Raw genomic sequence first — 13,585 nt, forward strand, 5'->3', positions numbered from 1 at the left:
GCAGCCAGTGTGTTTCATGGGCTGTTAGAGGCAGTCAGTGTCACTCTCCACACATCAGAGAACACTGGATATTAACAGGATCTTGCTCAGCAGCAAGATCTTCCTACTGCTTCCATACCACAGGGATCATCTGCAGCTGGGCTTCACAGACTTATTAATGTTAAGGAGTCTGGCTCAGATTAGCTAAAAAGCTTCCAGCACATCACAGAAAACGTCTAACACATCTGGACCTTACTGTGATGAGGAGGATTTGCCCCTAGGAAGCAATTAGATATGTAATTTTAAGAACAATTTGGCTGCTTTGCTGTTCTCACAGCTTACCCCTCCATGGTCCTTACAGAATGTGAAGAATCTCTCAGGATTTTCAAGGAGACAAAGTATCTTCCTTCCTAAATTCCAGAGGTTCAGGAAGAAGGAATATCTTAAGAAATACTTTTTATTGTGTTCCAGTAGTTCTGAAGTAGAAGTTTCCTGCCCAGCCAGTGAAACACACCTCTGGCATATGAGAACGAGTCCACGTGCAAGACTGTAAGGCCAGCATGAAATTTGCAGCTTTACTGCTGGTCCACGTGAGATCATACCCTTGGCTGGCTGCTCTTCCCCTTTCAAACTATCCCCTGGAACTTCCCCAGCTGTCACCTGTGCTGTGCATCTACCTAAGAGTGCAGCTGCCTGGCTCCGTCCTCCGAAACTGCGGCTAAAGGAACTGTGCCTACTTGCATAGGAGGCGGGGCGGCTGGGCAGCCAGGGCAGGAAGAACGCCGGGATCTCCGAGTGCAGGAGCTCTTCTGCCACAAAGGCCACCTCAAACCATTTCCTCTGGAAGGCTGAGAAGTCATCCATGGCAGCTGTGTGCCACATGGCAGGCTGCTGCAGCCCCACTGTGCAAGGGGAAGGGCAAGGCCAGTTAGAAACGAGACTCAGAAAAGTAGTTCTTGATGAGAAAGAGGCAGGATAAAAAATACTTTATGTTTTCTGCTATTCCTTTTTTTTCCCTTAATTTTTCCTTAACTAAATTACTCTATGTTTTCTGCTATTCCTTTTTTTTCCCTTAATTTTTCCTTAACTAAATTACTCTATGTTTTCTGCTATTCCTTTTTTTGACCCCCTTAACTAAAAAGGATGAATTTCTCTTGAGATCGGTGGTTTTGGTTGCTCCCAAATGCATTCCTGCTGCAGCACCCGTACGAATCAAGACCACCCCAGTGATTATGCAAAGGGACAGCGAGGAAAGTCTTGCAGTAAAAATGCTGACCTCGGTCTGGTTCTTTGTCCACAACAATCTTGTAAAAATAAAAGCCATAAATAAAGGTTCGTAAAGCTTCTCCAGATGCATGGACAATAAGCTGCTCTTCTAACATTTTCTGAACAAGAAAAAGAACAGAGCAAACATGATAAAAAAGAAATCACACTTCCAGTTACATAAAAAGGTTGCTAGAGAACATTAGGAAGTAATTTTCTTTTCCTTGACATCTTTTTGTCCAGATATGTGCCTAACAAGAACACCAGCAAAGTTATCTCTTGATATTCAGTAAATGTAGCAATTTCTTATCTCCCTGAGAAACTACATTTGACCTTTCCACAGATGTCTGTCTTCCTCCCATACCCTGCTCTGGTTTTATAGATAAATTTATAGAAGGTAAGAGTTTGGAAACATTCTAAGTTCTCTGTTAATTGATATGGGATCTCAGCAGAGGAATGAACTCCAGAACATTTCCAACCTTCTGCCCCTGACACAGTTCAATACAGAAAAATCCCTTGATGAATACAAGCAGTGTTCCTGCATAAAGTGTGTCTGCTTTGGCATCCATAACAGAAAGGTCACACACTGGTTTTATCACAACTTCAGTAACTAATTATCAGAAAGGAAAACCACATCACAGCCTAGTGCCTCAATTCCAACGCAATGCAGAGTACTTGGCTAACACCAGCTAATTGCAGGTTATAAACAGAACCATCATCATATAAGTAGAAAGAAAAATACATATAACTAAAGAATAAATTGCTGTTTTGTGAAAAGGAATCCAAAAAATGTCATCATTACCTCATGTTCTGTTGAGCACTGCTTTCCATACTCATCCGTGAGATGATTTCAATAAGTAACAGAAATGATTGTTATACTTTGCCCTAAAACTTCATTTCCTTCACGGAGTGAGGCATTTCTGGCCCTCCATATGCTCCTGGAGAGTTTCCTTACCTGCATGATGTCAATGGCCATGGCCTGGGTGTGCACTCCTTCCACGTTATTCACCAGCCAGTGCACAACTTCTGCACTGATGAAGCAGTAAGGGGAGAGGCCCTTCTGTTCAGAGAGCAGCTGGATCCCTGTGCTGAAGCACACCAAGTCACAGGTGTTAACACAGGCTGATCGAGAGCTCTTTTAGGTAACAAAGACAAAAATCGCTGCGGGGGGAAAGAAAAAAACGGGGGAGGAGGATAGAATAGAGGACAAGAAATGAACAGTGCCCCTGGAGTGATGTCTCACTGGCTTTTGGGAACAAGATGAAGAGCTGACATCGACAACACTTTAGTGACTTACTGGGAATTCTTGATTTGACAAGGTTCTGGGACTCTAATAATTGAAGTCTTTGCTGGTATCTCAATTTCTATAAAATCCCTTATTAGAGAGTCTGGAACTGAATAACAAAAGGAAGTTTAAAACTCTCTAACAGCTGACATGGGGCTCTCCTTTGAGTGACTCCACTTCTCATGTCCCCTTGTTAAACACCTCATCAGACGTTACACACATTTCTATTAAAAACTTACGTGGGGTGTTTCATGGCTTCAAGAATCTCTACCAAAGTGGAGGAGGAAGTCAGAGCACTTGTCGAACACTGCTGAGAGCTGGGCAGTAAACAGAAGCACATTCAAAAATCAAGGAAGCTGCCAGATTTGTTCAAATATCTACATTTAAGAAAACTGCCCTCTCTTCTCAACAATGACTTTGCCACATTTATTTGCTGTTTCATCTCAAGAAGGACAACGAAAAGCATCAGATGAGCATTTGCCCCGAGGTCACCAGGACGTTGCTATATGGACCCAATGCACAATATCTCACATCCAGCTGTACTCAGCAGCAATTGAGAGCAAACATTTTTGAAGCTGGCTAATTTTCTTTTTACTGTAATATACAACCACAGGGAACAGGTGCTAATGAAGTTTATTTTCAACATTGCTTCCTCCCCAGTGTCTTGTTTCCAGGTTAGAACCTCTTGGATTTCATCAGCCTACTCAATCCAATCAGACCTGCAGGCCTGCACCCCTTGCCAAAGCAGACAGAAGACGTCAATTCAAAGCCTGGTTTCCTACTAGCAGATTTGAGAAATGGAATCTCTTCATTTCTTGAAGAATGAAGCCCTTCTTGTGGGTGGAGAAATCAGGCCTTGTGTTCATTTAATTCAGGAAAACTGGGTTGCAGGGCTTATTTTACTACCACACTCTCTGCACGTGGAAATGCTGCAGTAAGGTCTTGTGACAAGTGCCTGCTCGTGCTGACAGGCACAGCACAGCCTGTTCCCAGGCTCCTGTTTAAGTGCCCATTCCCTGACACCAGAAAGGGGCTGGAATTGAAGAGCTCTGCAGCAGAGCACTGCTGTGCCTTCCCTACCTGCCCTCTGCAGCAGCAGCTGTGCTGTATCCTGGCTCTGCAGTGTTCTGGGTGCTCCCCAGGGCCTGGCTGCTGCCCCTGTCAGGGCCCTGCCCCACGGGTAGCAAGGTGCTGCCATCTGAGGTTGCGGGAGTTGATTGATCGATAGAGACCTGGGAGGAGGAAACACAGCAACATCTCCATGAAATCCATCATGTAGTCGATTTTCCATCTTCTCCCCTCCCCACACGATCCCTGCCTCAGCCCAAGTTAGTCAACAACAAGCAATACTCTAAGGAAGCACAAGCATATGCAGAAGGGATAAATACAGTCTAATTCTGTCATCACTACAGAGCTCCTGACAAACAACAAATTCAGACCCAAATAAGGATGAGGATCACCAACCCAGTAACTGCATTGAGAAAACTACTGGTAAACCAGCAACACCAGTCCAAACCTGACATTTTCAACCCAAGGGAACAACTCTGATTATAAGCACACAACAGACAGAACAGAACACTTTATCACTATGGGAAGGTAGTAAGCAAAAATAAGCAAAAAAAGTAAATATAGTTTCAAGTCTAACTCTCAAAAATATGCAAATGTATCACACGAATTCAAGTTTCATAATGCCCAAAAAAAATCAGCTCCTCTTCTTCCCTCCTTTCTCAGGGCAGTATGAGAAGGCTGGTTGACACCCACCCACACCTATGTCGCCAAGACAACAGGAACACTTTCCTCCCGCACGAACACTCGCACTATTCCAACGGTAGACTGAATAGTTCACCAAATTAACATAAAATCATTTCAGAAAGAGCATGAATGCTGAAGGATTCAGCTAAGTACAGGCTGTAATTGCCATCTGTCATTAACACGTATGGTTTAGTAAAGGCACATTACATAAAAGCTGGAGAGGTGGGGGAGAGAACACGAACAGCAGAGTAACTCTAACTCAAGCTGGTGTAAATATGGGGGCAGCTCTGCCGTGATGAATCCACAGCACATACACAGCTAAAAATCACAGAGCTGGGAGCTTGACTTAGGTCTGACAGCCAAGAGTCCTTTATTTATGCCGTTTCTGACATCCCAAAAATCTCTAATGGCAGATGTCCCTTCTTGGGCAGCCAAAACCAGCAGATGCTTCAGGGTCAACTCTACGGTGCCCACAGCCAGCAAAAGCTTTTCTCCCTCCTCAGGGCTCGCTTCAAGCAGCAGCATTTCCTATGGCCACACTGTGTTACTGCTAATTCCTAACTGGTGTTAAGTGGACCAACGACTTCTGTCACAAGGACTCTTTAAACCAAGACGATACTCTATATTTTCAGCCTCAGTTGTTCAGGAATCCAAGGACACGATTTGACTTGGATATCCCCAGAGTCACGTGTCATTCAAACAGCACTGAGGAAATTTAGCCAAGAACCAGGCAAGTGAGCTGTTGCCATTTTGCTCAGTGAGGGAAGATGGAAAACAAGCACTTACTGAAAAACAGAAAGAGCAGCTTTAGTAGTTGACAAGACAGTACTGCAAAGGACAGTGAGACAGGGCACATGAACACCCAAAACACAGCACAAACAGTCAATGGTGGGAAAAAATGGTCGCATCTGCCACTTTGTCCTGCCAACGCTGTACATCTCACTCTCAATGAGAGTATCTGGGAACTAACACAGGTTCCCAGTGCGGCAAGCTCAGGACACAAATGCTGTCCATCGCCTCGATATAAAAGCCAGAGATGACAACAACCCATTCCAAACTAACCTGGGAGTAGAAGGTTGAAGCTGTGCGTGGGCTGCGAACAAAGTCCATAAAGAAGGCCCCATCCTGAAGGCATCAGAGGAAGTAGGCCCATTAATGGCAACAGCAACAGGAACAAGGAGTTGAAGAAAAGCAAATACAAGGTTGTGCGAATATGAAATGACCACAGAGAGAAAGTATGAGGAGAATGCAAATCCCAGACCCGGAAGGTCAGATGCAGCAGAATGCACAGCATCAGGAATTGCTCACACATACACCTTTACTTTCTCTCTCTGTAACAAGACATTGCTCTTCCTGGGCACAGATGCTTTCCCAAAATTTTGAAACCCACACTGATCAGAAGCCAATTGAAACTGCAGCCTTCCCTCCATACTTCAAAGGAGAAAGACTTGAGCTCTGAAGTATGGGGGCTTCCATCCCAAATAAAAAACTGAAATACAGAAACCACAGGTGTAATGGCAAATATCCAAAGAAGGACAGGGTTTTTCTTCAAATCTGTTAGACATTCAAACAATAAAGAGGGAGAGGCAAAGGAGCTCTTATCAGGAAGTGTCCTCTTCCTCTTAAATGCAGGTCTGGTACGGTGCAAAGGAAAGGGAAGAAAAACTCATCACAAAGATCCTTCCAACACTGTGTTTAATGCTTCATGCAAAATTAAACAGACACTGCCTGTGCTACGTTCCTGCCTACTTACAAACCCTGGTGAATTTATCCCCAGCTGCTATTCAAAACGTGTCAAGATTCTCTTATCACACAAGACAATGCATCTAGATTTTCATTCCCTATTTGCAACTCTTTATTCTGTTCCCTTGGCAAAATATTTTTGTCTAGCCTGCAGTTAAGATGATGCTTACCTTGGTACGTGCATATAAAACATTTTCCTGAAAGAATCAAAGCCAGGGTTACATGACTGGCAATTTACATAGTGCAGAAGCAGAGCCAAGAGCCCTGGATCCATAAGGGCAAAGACTTCCCCAACAGACCATGGATCAAGTGAACTCACTGGGTTAAAACCACACTTGAGCCCAGTAACTGGCTGAAGTGACCTGGCAATTCTACTCTGAAACAAAGCAAAGTGAAGCCACTGGCTCAAATTTGGTCTGGAATAACTCGAGCACTGAGGAGCATCCTAGAAAAGCACTTGTTCCTTTGGCTGCTGGCAGAGCTCACAGCTGTGATAATTTGTCAGTCCTCTGGCTGCAAGTGTGTGGAAAGCCAGACCTCCCTGTGCTGAGGAGCCCTGCAGGGGCTGTGACACAAGGCACACGCTGCTGAATGCTGCCTGCCCACTGGCATCTTTCCAACAGGCATGAGCCATCAATTAGAAGATTCCAACTGCTTATCTCCCAGTCCCTGTGTGTAAATATTTACAGGAGTGTTTACTGCTGCAGCATGAAAGGCCTTCAGTTGATAACACACTCTTCCAGAGCCTCCAGTCAGCCTTCCAGAGAGGCTTTTGAACATTACTTTTAACATTACTCATGATGGCATTTTCTAGTAGCACAGAGTCTGCTCATTTGGTCCCAGCATACTCCTGTGCCACTGCTAGGGAAGCCCACTCTGCCTTTTCCCCACCCCCCCACACAGAACAACTGGACACAACATTCTTCCCTCCTGCATCTCACGTGGAATCTTCACCAGTTCTGCTGGTAGAAAGGGACATTTAAGATTTCTGTATTTAAAGAGAGAAGCTGACTTTTCCAAATGGTAGAAGAGAAGCATGCAAAGTCTGAATTATGATGTGGAAGTTGGCACACACGTCTCAAGTCAGTTTGAGCACCTACTGTTCCCAGGCCTAGCACAGCCTGCTCCAGACTCTCATCTGTGCTCTCCAAACACTAATACTACGAGTGTTTAGTACTAAGATCATCACAGTTACTCTACCACTTCAACTTTCAATATCTAGGTCTCCAAGATAACACAATACTTGCTCCTGGTGGTGGCACAAAACAGCGGATGTAGAAACAGAGAAAAATGCTGAGAGAAGTGGTTGATAGGGGTAAATCTGAGAACTTTTTCTTTGCAATATTTGAACTGTTGAAACCAAAGACAGGTCACATTTAAGGCCTCTATCTTTATTCAGTTTCTTGTTACTTCTGTTGAAAGACCTTCATGTCAGAACACAGAAAAATAATCAAATATTTCTGTTTGGATTCAGAGACAGAGTTCCTGCTCTCCTGGGCCTCACAGGACAGGTGACAGAAAGGCTGAGGGATAGCACAGTCTTTTCTTTAAGTGTCTCAAGAGAGCTCCAGGAAGATCACTTTCTCCAGCCTGGAGTCCAGCCAGTGAAGGAATGACATCTAAATCACTTCTCAGGAACACACCCCCTCCTCTAAACAGAGGCAAGAGACTCAAGTTCCTGCTGTTAAAATCCCACTCGTGTTCACACAGTCACAATCTAGAGGTTGATTTTGCTCTCCAAGACAGCCTGCACACAGATGCACACAGCACTGTACTGCTACACCCAACAGCCAAGCCATGACTGAAATGAAATGTGCTACCAGCAGAGGAAATGCACTAATTAGCAAACAGCACTTAGATCAGCAAAACGCTGACACGGCATCCCAGGGATTCCACATCACTGTCACACTTACAGAACTGATTTCCTCTGCCCTTGCACATAAAGGCCTGTACAGGAGCAGCCCGTGCTGGATTACAGAGTAAGGTGTGGTATGATGTAGCCAAGTGCTCAGAGAAATAACCTTTGATTATTTGAGGAACTCTTATGTAGAAACAGCAGCTAAAGGAAGCCCTTACCTTCCGAGGGCTGTCCATATAGGTGGGTGTGATGGCAATGTTCCCGCTCTCTGAAGGCTGGCCAGAGCTCTTCCCAGAAAGCATTGCTGCTTGCTGCTCCCCCAGGGTCCTAGGAGAAAAGGAAGGAATACAGAGTTTATTCAAACATACTCTATGTCAGCTTCCCCCCAGAGGCAAATGTTGCAGAGGGGTACTGCTGTATTTTCAGACATTTGCTTTCCCGCACACACCGAGGCACAGATCCAACATTTCAGAAGCACTTTTTACCCACACAAACAACATGGACCCTTGAACTCTGCTTTATTATGCCTGTGTGATGCTAATTTATTATTAAAATATTGATCTCTGATGTATTTAACACAACATGAGGCAAAGTTCCCCAAATGTGCTTTAGCCAGGCCAGGAGCAATATGCAGGAAGGATGTTCTAGGCTCTTCACACAGCCTGTAGAGACTCACTTCTGACTGGCTTCCATCTGCAGCAGAGCTGACAGCGCTGAGGTTCCTTTTTTCCCAATGGGAGGCCCAGACTGCTCCAGAGAGTGAGTGGGAATTGGACCAGCAATCTGCAAGCCTTTCATGGCAGACCCTTTCTAAGAGAAAAAATGGAAGCACAGACTTAGTCAAGCTAGGCTTAACTAGTAAGCAAGAACACAACACCTCACGTCAGCAGGGCTTTATTAAGCACACTTCTAAAAGGGAGTCAAACCATCGGAACACAAGAAGTGGAATAGCCTAGTGTCTTGTGTGGATGTTATTCTGAAAATGAAATGTTTGTTATTCTGGAAAAGGTGAATTTGCTTCAAAATAAATTACCCCATTTACAGTGAGAATGGGAACAGCATTTAATACACATCACCCAGTTTCTCTTCAGCCTCTTGAAACTACTGTTTACCAAAAAATTCACTCACATCTTTCTCTTTTCCCAATCCTTCTCCTGAATCTGTAGCACAGAACCAATCCAGGTTAAGCCAGAAGTGGCCAGCTCAGCTAGCTCAGACCCCTCTGGATGAGCTGCCTGCATCACCAGGCAGAGTGGTGCACCCGGGCTAAGCCCACCTGCAGCACAAAGCAGAGCACACCTGCACAGAGGAGGCGTCAGGCTCGTGGGTAAGAACAGACTGGCCACGGTATAAAACAGAGCAGCGCCAGGCCAGGACAGTGCAGGAGAGCCCGGCTTGTCCCTGAGCAAGAGCTGTCCCGAGCCTGGTTGCAGCCACAGCAGCACGGGACGCTCAGCCCAGGGAAACTTCCCTCAAGCTGTTCCCAAGCCCCACAGCGAGAGAGCTGACACAGCACAGGGCTCAGCAGCGTCCTTTGGGGCCGGATTCCGGGCCCACAGCCCGCCGGGGACGGGCTCATTAACGCCTCACTAGCGGCTCAGGTCACGCCCAGCCTCGGCGGGGGCCGGCGACTCACTCGGATCATCCGATCGGAGCGGTGGCGGCGGCGGATGCGGTTCAAGCCCTCCACGAAGCGGATGAAGCCGTCGAGGAGCTGCCACTCCTCCTCGTCCGAGCGGGGCTTGTCGCCGTACACGTCGCAGTGCGCCTCCCCCTCCATGATGCGCTTGGTGGCGCTGATGCAGGCGGGCAGCAGAAGGAACCGCGTCCTCCAGAACTTCAGCGACTCGATGAGGCTGCGGGAATGTGGAAGGCAGGACGGAGCTCAGCACTTTTCTGGGAAGGGTTTGCCGGAATTTAAAGCATAAATCTACCTGCTGCACATCTCAGTGAGTGCAGCGAGCAGCTCGCCGCTATTCCCGAGGCAGAACGAGCACACGTGCAAAGGAATGGTCAGCAATTCGAATACGGCAGCAAGGCTATCCTCAGAGTAATTGTCACACAGAGATATGCTTTCTTTTCTGTAAAAGATAGGCCCCAAAAGCTTTTTCTCTAAAAATATGCAAGCAAAGAGGAATTTTCAAGGTGCACATTAGCGTAGGAGGTATTTTGACTGAGACCTGAAAAGAAAAGATGATAAAGACTGGTTGTGTGGAGAGAAGATATCAAAAAAGCTATTGATACCAGTGGAGATATTCCACATTTCTGGTAAGCACTTGCTCCACAGCTTAGGAGTAGGACTGCAGTCAAGCCCAGCACTCAAGCAAACCTGCAACAGCCTCAAAATAAATGGAAGTTTTGAGTCAGATCCAGAAATCAGTAAGAAGCCAAGAAAAGCATCTGTGTGGTACAAAATGCCATCTTATTTCTTTGCATTTGTAGCAGAGGAAGAAAGAAGTTCATGGTGGATTTTGAGATCAGGAGTCTGTATCAAAGGTCAGACAATGCAGCAGCAACGCAGAGCAAGGTTCCCACAAGGCAACAGCTACTGGGAGCTGACACTGAAAGCAGGCCAGATATTCTCCCTGGAGTACTGAGCATTCCTGGGTTGAACTTGATGATGAAATTTTAGGTCATAAAGGAAAAGAGGCAATTAGGACACAGAACAGTCTGGATGGAAAGGGAGCTCTCACCTGAAATCCTCTGAACCAGCAGAGCAGATATACTGATCCAAGTAATTCCACTTGTACTCTTCTAGTCTCTCATGGGAAAATTCTACCCAGCAAGAGACAAATTCAGAATCAGAGTGTGAGGGGCACAAGCTGTAGGTGTAGTTTATCTGAGCAGATTCATATGGATACCTAAAAGATCAAATACAAGCATTCATCTCAGTATTACTGATACTGGTGCTTCTCTTCCTTCTCCTGAAAAGAAAGAAGGTGTTTTTTCAAGCACACACAGAGCTGGAGAAAAATGTTCATCTGAACACTGACAGCAAACTGCTCAAGCAGAGAGATACTCACTTTGGCAGGTACCGAGTCACAGTAATTATTTTGTCTTTTAAGGTGACTTTGTGGAAAGTACGGCCCATGCTCAGCCAGTACTGATCCTCTTCCTCAGGCCTATTTCTTGACACGAGACCTAGTTGTAAAAAGCAAAACCCTTTCAGCTTACTGCAGTACTCAGAACTTTATCAACAAACTGTGCCTAGGGAAAGAGACTCCAGAAGTGGAGTCCAGAAGTGGGCTACTGAACTCAGCACGTAAAATCCATCTTTGAGGCCACGTTTTTAGGGAGCAGTTGCACAAGGAGTCTTTTGCTCTTACAGTTAAGATTTGCTGATAACATAAGCAAAGAAGAGCACTTGGGATTCATACACAGCCCATTTAGAGCTTCCCTGGGCAGAACCACCAAAGAACAGCCAACACAAACTGTTGAGCAACTGATGGATGTGCCTAATTGGAGGTTGCTGGGAGTGGCAGGAGGAAAGAGAAAAGCCTGACCTGTCCAGGCCAGGTCACTCACCTCTGCTGTAGAGGGGGCTGCTGCTGAGCGGGGGTGGCACAGCTGGAGCCGGTTTCTGCGGTTTGGACTGCACAATAATCTGATAGCCTTGCATGAGACGCTGACAAATAAACTCCTCAAACACCTGCTGGGCTGTCATCTGCACTCCTTCCTCATCCCTCCTGGACACAAAGGTTAAGCAGACTAGAATAAGGAAGCTGACCACACAGCTATTCTTAGCTGTGCTCTGGAGCCCCATGCCTGGGAACACCTGCCTGTGGGAGCAGGAGGGAAAAGGGGCACCTTTGACACAGGGCAATTAACTGGCTGGCAATGTTTACTGCTGCCTTTGAAAGCACATTGGCAGCTAGTAACAAATTTGCCTACAGCAGCTGTGAAACTATAAATTCCCCAAAGATGACTTTTTCTGCCCTTTGCAGGCAGCCTCAGTGCGGTTTGCACATGTTCAGGAGAGCCCAGGGTGCCAATGGGCAGCAATGCTCCAGCCTCTCCCACAGAGGGAGTGCAGAGCAGGGAGGGATTAGAGGACAGATTCACCTCAGTGCAACTCCTGCTCTGAACTCTGCCTTCCTATTGATGTTTCTTTCAGGTGTTTCTTCATTAATCCTATAACTTCCCATGTATTTCCCAGATTCATACTTTTCTTTTGTTCCCATAAAGCAGCAACACAAGGAGGTCTTTTGCTGTCTTACAAGTTATGGGAAGACTGAAGAAATTTAAGATAACGAGACTGCTTCAATTAAAAAAAAAAACAAAAAAACCCAGAAAAAACCACAAACCTCTATTAAAGAATAGTTACCAGAGACCTCCGAGACAAGCAGAGAAGTTCTATTTGTCTAACACTGTTTTCCAGCAAGTGTCTTTAAATTAAACAGCCTTCAGAGTGAGGATAAGCATCTTAAATACTGTGTTCAAATGCATTTGCTCATTTAGTGTTTCCAAAACACTTGCTAGGAAGTAGACTAACAGATATGATATCTTGAGGCTGAATTTTTTGATCAAAACAACAGAAAAGAGACATTAAAATTTGTATCCAAACGATTTCTAACATGAAACCTACAGAGGACACCATACTGTCAGGTGGGATCAGCAGAAAAGGCCCAAAGCTATCACTGGAAAAAAAGAGAAAAACGCAAGTATTCTGCTGCTCTGTTAACAATCCATCATCATTCACTCGTACAGACTGCAGTGATCCTCTTCCATCACCTGCTCCTTAAGCACAGGACTGTAGAGGGGAGGTGCTGGCCAAACCTGTCAATGTCAGCCTCTGGCAGCAGGTCATAGCAGCCCTCGGTGTAATCGTTCTGCAGGCTCTGGCGGTCGGGGAAGTAATCCGTGGTGAGAGGGAGGCAGGCAGGGGTGGTGAGGGATTTCCAGTCCACTCCCACTGTACAACAGAAGCCTGGCACTATGGGGGGAGCAGACAGCGTCAGAACTGCCTCGTCGTGTCACGGGGGCACACAAGGGGGGCACGGGGGGGTCACCCATGGAAAAACAGGGTGCAGGGCAGGATGAAAGGAGTGCACCAAGAGGAGAGTTAAAGAGAATGAGAGACGAGAAACAGGGTTGGCGTAAAGTGAACAGGGACAAAAAGGGGTGTGGAATGGGAAGGGAAAAAGAAAACAGGATGGGAAGAAGGGAGGGAGAGAAAGAGACAGAGTTTGTTAAACAATGCAGTGCACATGCTGATTCAATCCCATCATGCAAAAGGCATTCAAAGTTAATACATTTAATTTCCTCTCGACTGAAAGCTAGAGCTGACATAGCCACTGCTCTTCCAAAATTACAGCAAGTCAGGTGCAGTTACTGATTATTAATAAACAGATCAACATTCCAAGTCTGAACAAGAAAATCAGATCAGTTCTGCATCCTAGATAACTGCAGAAGGAGCTGGAGAGGAGGAGAGAAAGAATGACAGACCAGCCTCTTTCTGGAATAGTACAACAGCAGAAAAGGAAGTATTTCCACAGTTATAAAAAGAGAAGATCTATCCAGAGGGGTGGGAAGACCAGAAAAATAGTGACTTGGAGAGCAATCATTTCCCACACCCCTTCCTAGAGTTATGCTGCAGTTTTGAGATTACAGGAATAAAAACTAGGCATTAAAAAGGTAAAGCTAACTAGATTATACCAAATCCTCAGCTCACCATTGCCTTACATTCTGACCCAATTCAAACAATC

At 45.7% G+C, this 13,585-nt stretch overlaps 1 protein-coding gene across 9 annotated transcripts in view; it reads right to left on the reverse strand.

Moving 5' to 3' along the window:
- DEPDC5 (DEP domain containing 5, GATOR1 subcomplex subunit) overlaps positions 1 to 13,585 on the reverse strand; it is a 40,540-nt gene that overhangs the window by 9,090 nt on the left and 17,865 nt on the right. For 3 of the 9 annotated variants that reach the window (XM_066199341.1, XM_066199343.1, XM_066199340.1), the window contains exons 26-38: positions 12,657 to 12,840; positions 11,406 to 11,566; positions 10,904 to 11,021; positions 10,574 to 10,741; positions 9,517 to 9,736; positions 8,557 to 8,690; positions 8,099 to 8,207; positions 5,342 to 5,404; positions 3,608 to 3,759; positions 2,767 to 2,844; positions 2,198 to 2,330; positions 1,256 to 1,364; positions 657 to 881 (exon numbers count right to left, since the gene is read on the reverse strand). In XM_066199341.1, coding sequence (XP_066055438.1) covers positions 657 to 881; positions 1,256 to 1,364; positions 2,198 to 2,330; positions 2,767 to 2,844; positions 3,608 to 3,759; positions 5,342 to 5,404; positions 8,099 to 8,207; positions 8,557 to 8,690; positions 9,517 to 9,736; positions 10,574 to 10,741; positions 10,904 to 11,021; positions 11,406 to 11,566; positions 12,657 to 12,840 — 1,854 coding nt within the window. The remainder of the gene's footprint in view (positions 1 to 656; positions 882 to 1,255; positions 1,365 to 2,197; positions 2,331 to 2,766; positions 2,845 to 3,607; positions 3,760 to 5,341; positions 5,405 to 8,098; positions 8,208 to 8,556; positions 8,691 to 9,516; positions 9,737 to 10,573; positions 10,742 to 10,903; positions 11,022 to 11,405; positions 11,567 to 12,656; positions 12,841 to 13,585) is intronic. The other 6 variants (XM_066199345.1, XM_066199344.1, XM_066199348.1 and 3 more) reach the window with 4 other exon arrangements.

This window comes from Chamaea fasciata, unplaced genomic scaffold (genome assembly GCF_029207755.1).
Source record: "Chamaea fasciata isolate MVZ Bird 193981 ecotype frontalis unplaced genomic scaffold, bChaFas1.0.hap1 SCAF_18, whole genome shotgun sequence".
In the NCBI taxonomy this organism is placed as follows: domain Eukaryota; kingdom Metazoa; phylum Chordata; class Aves; order Passeriformes; family Sylviidae; genus Chamaea; species Chamaea fasciata.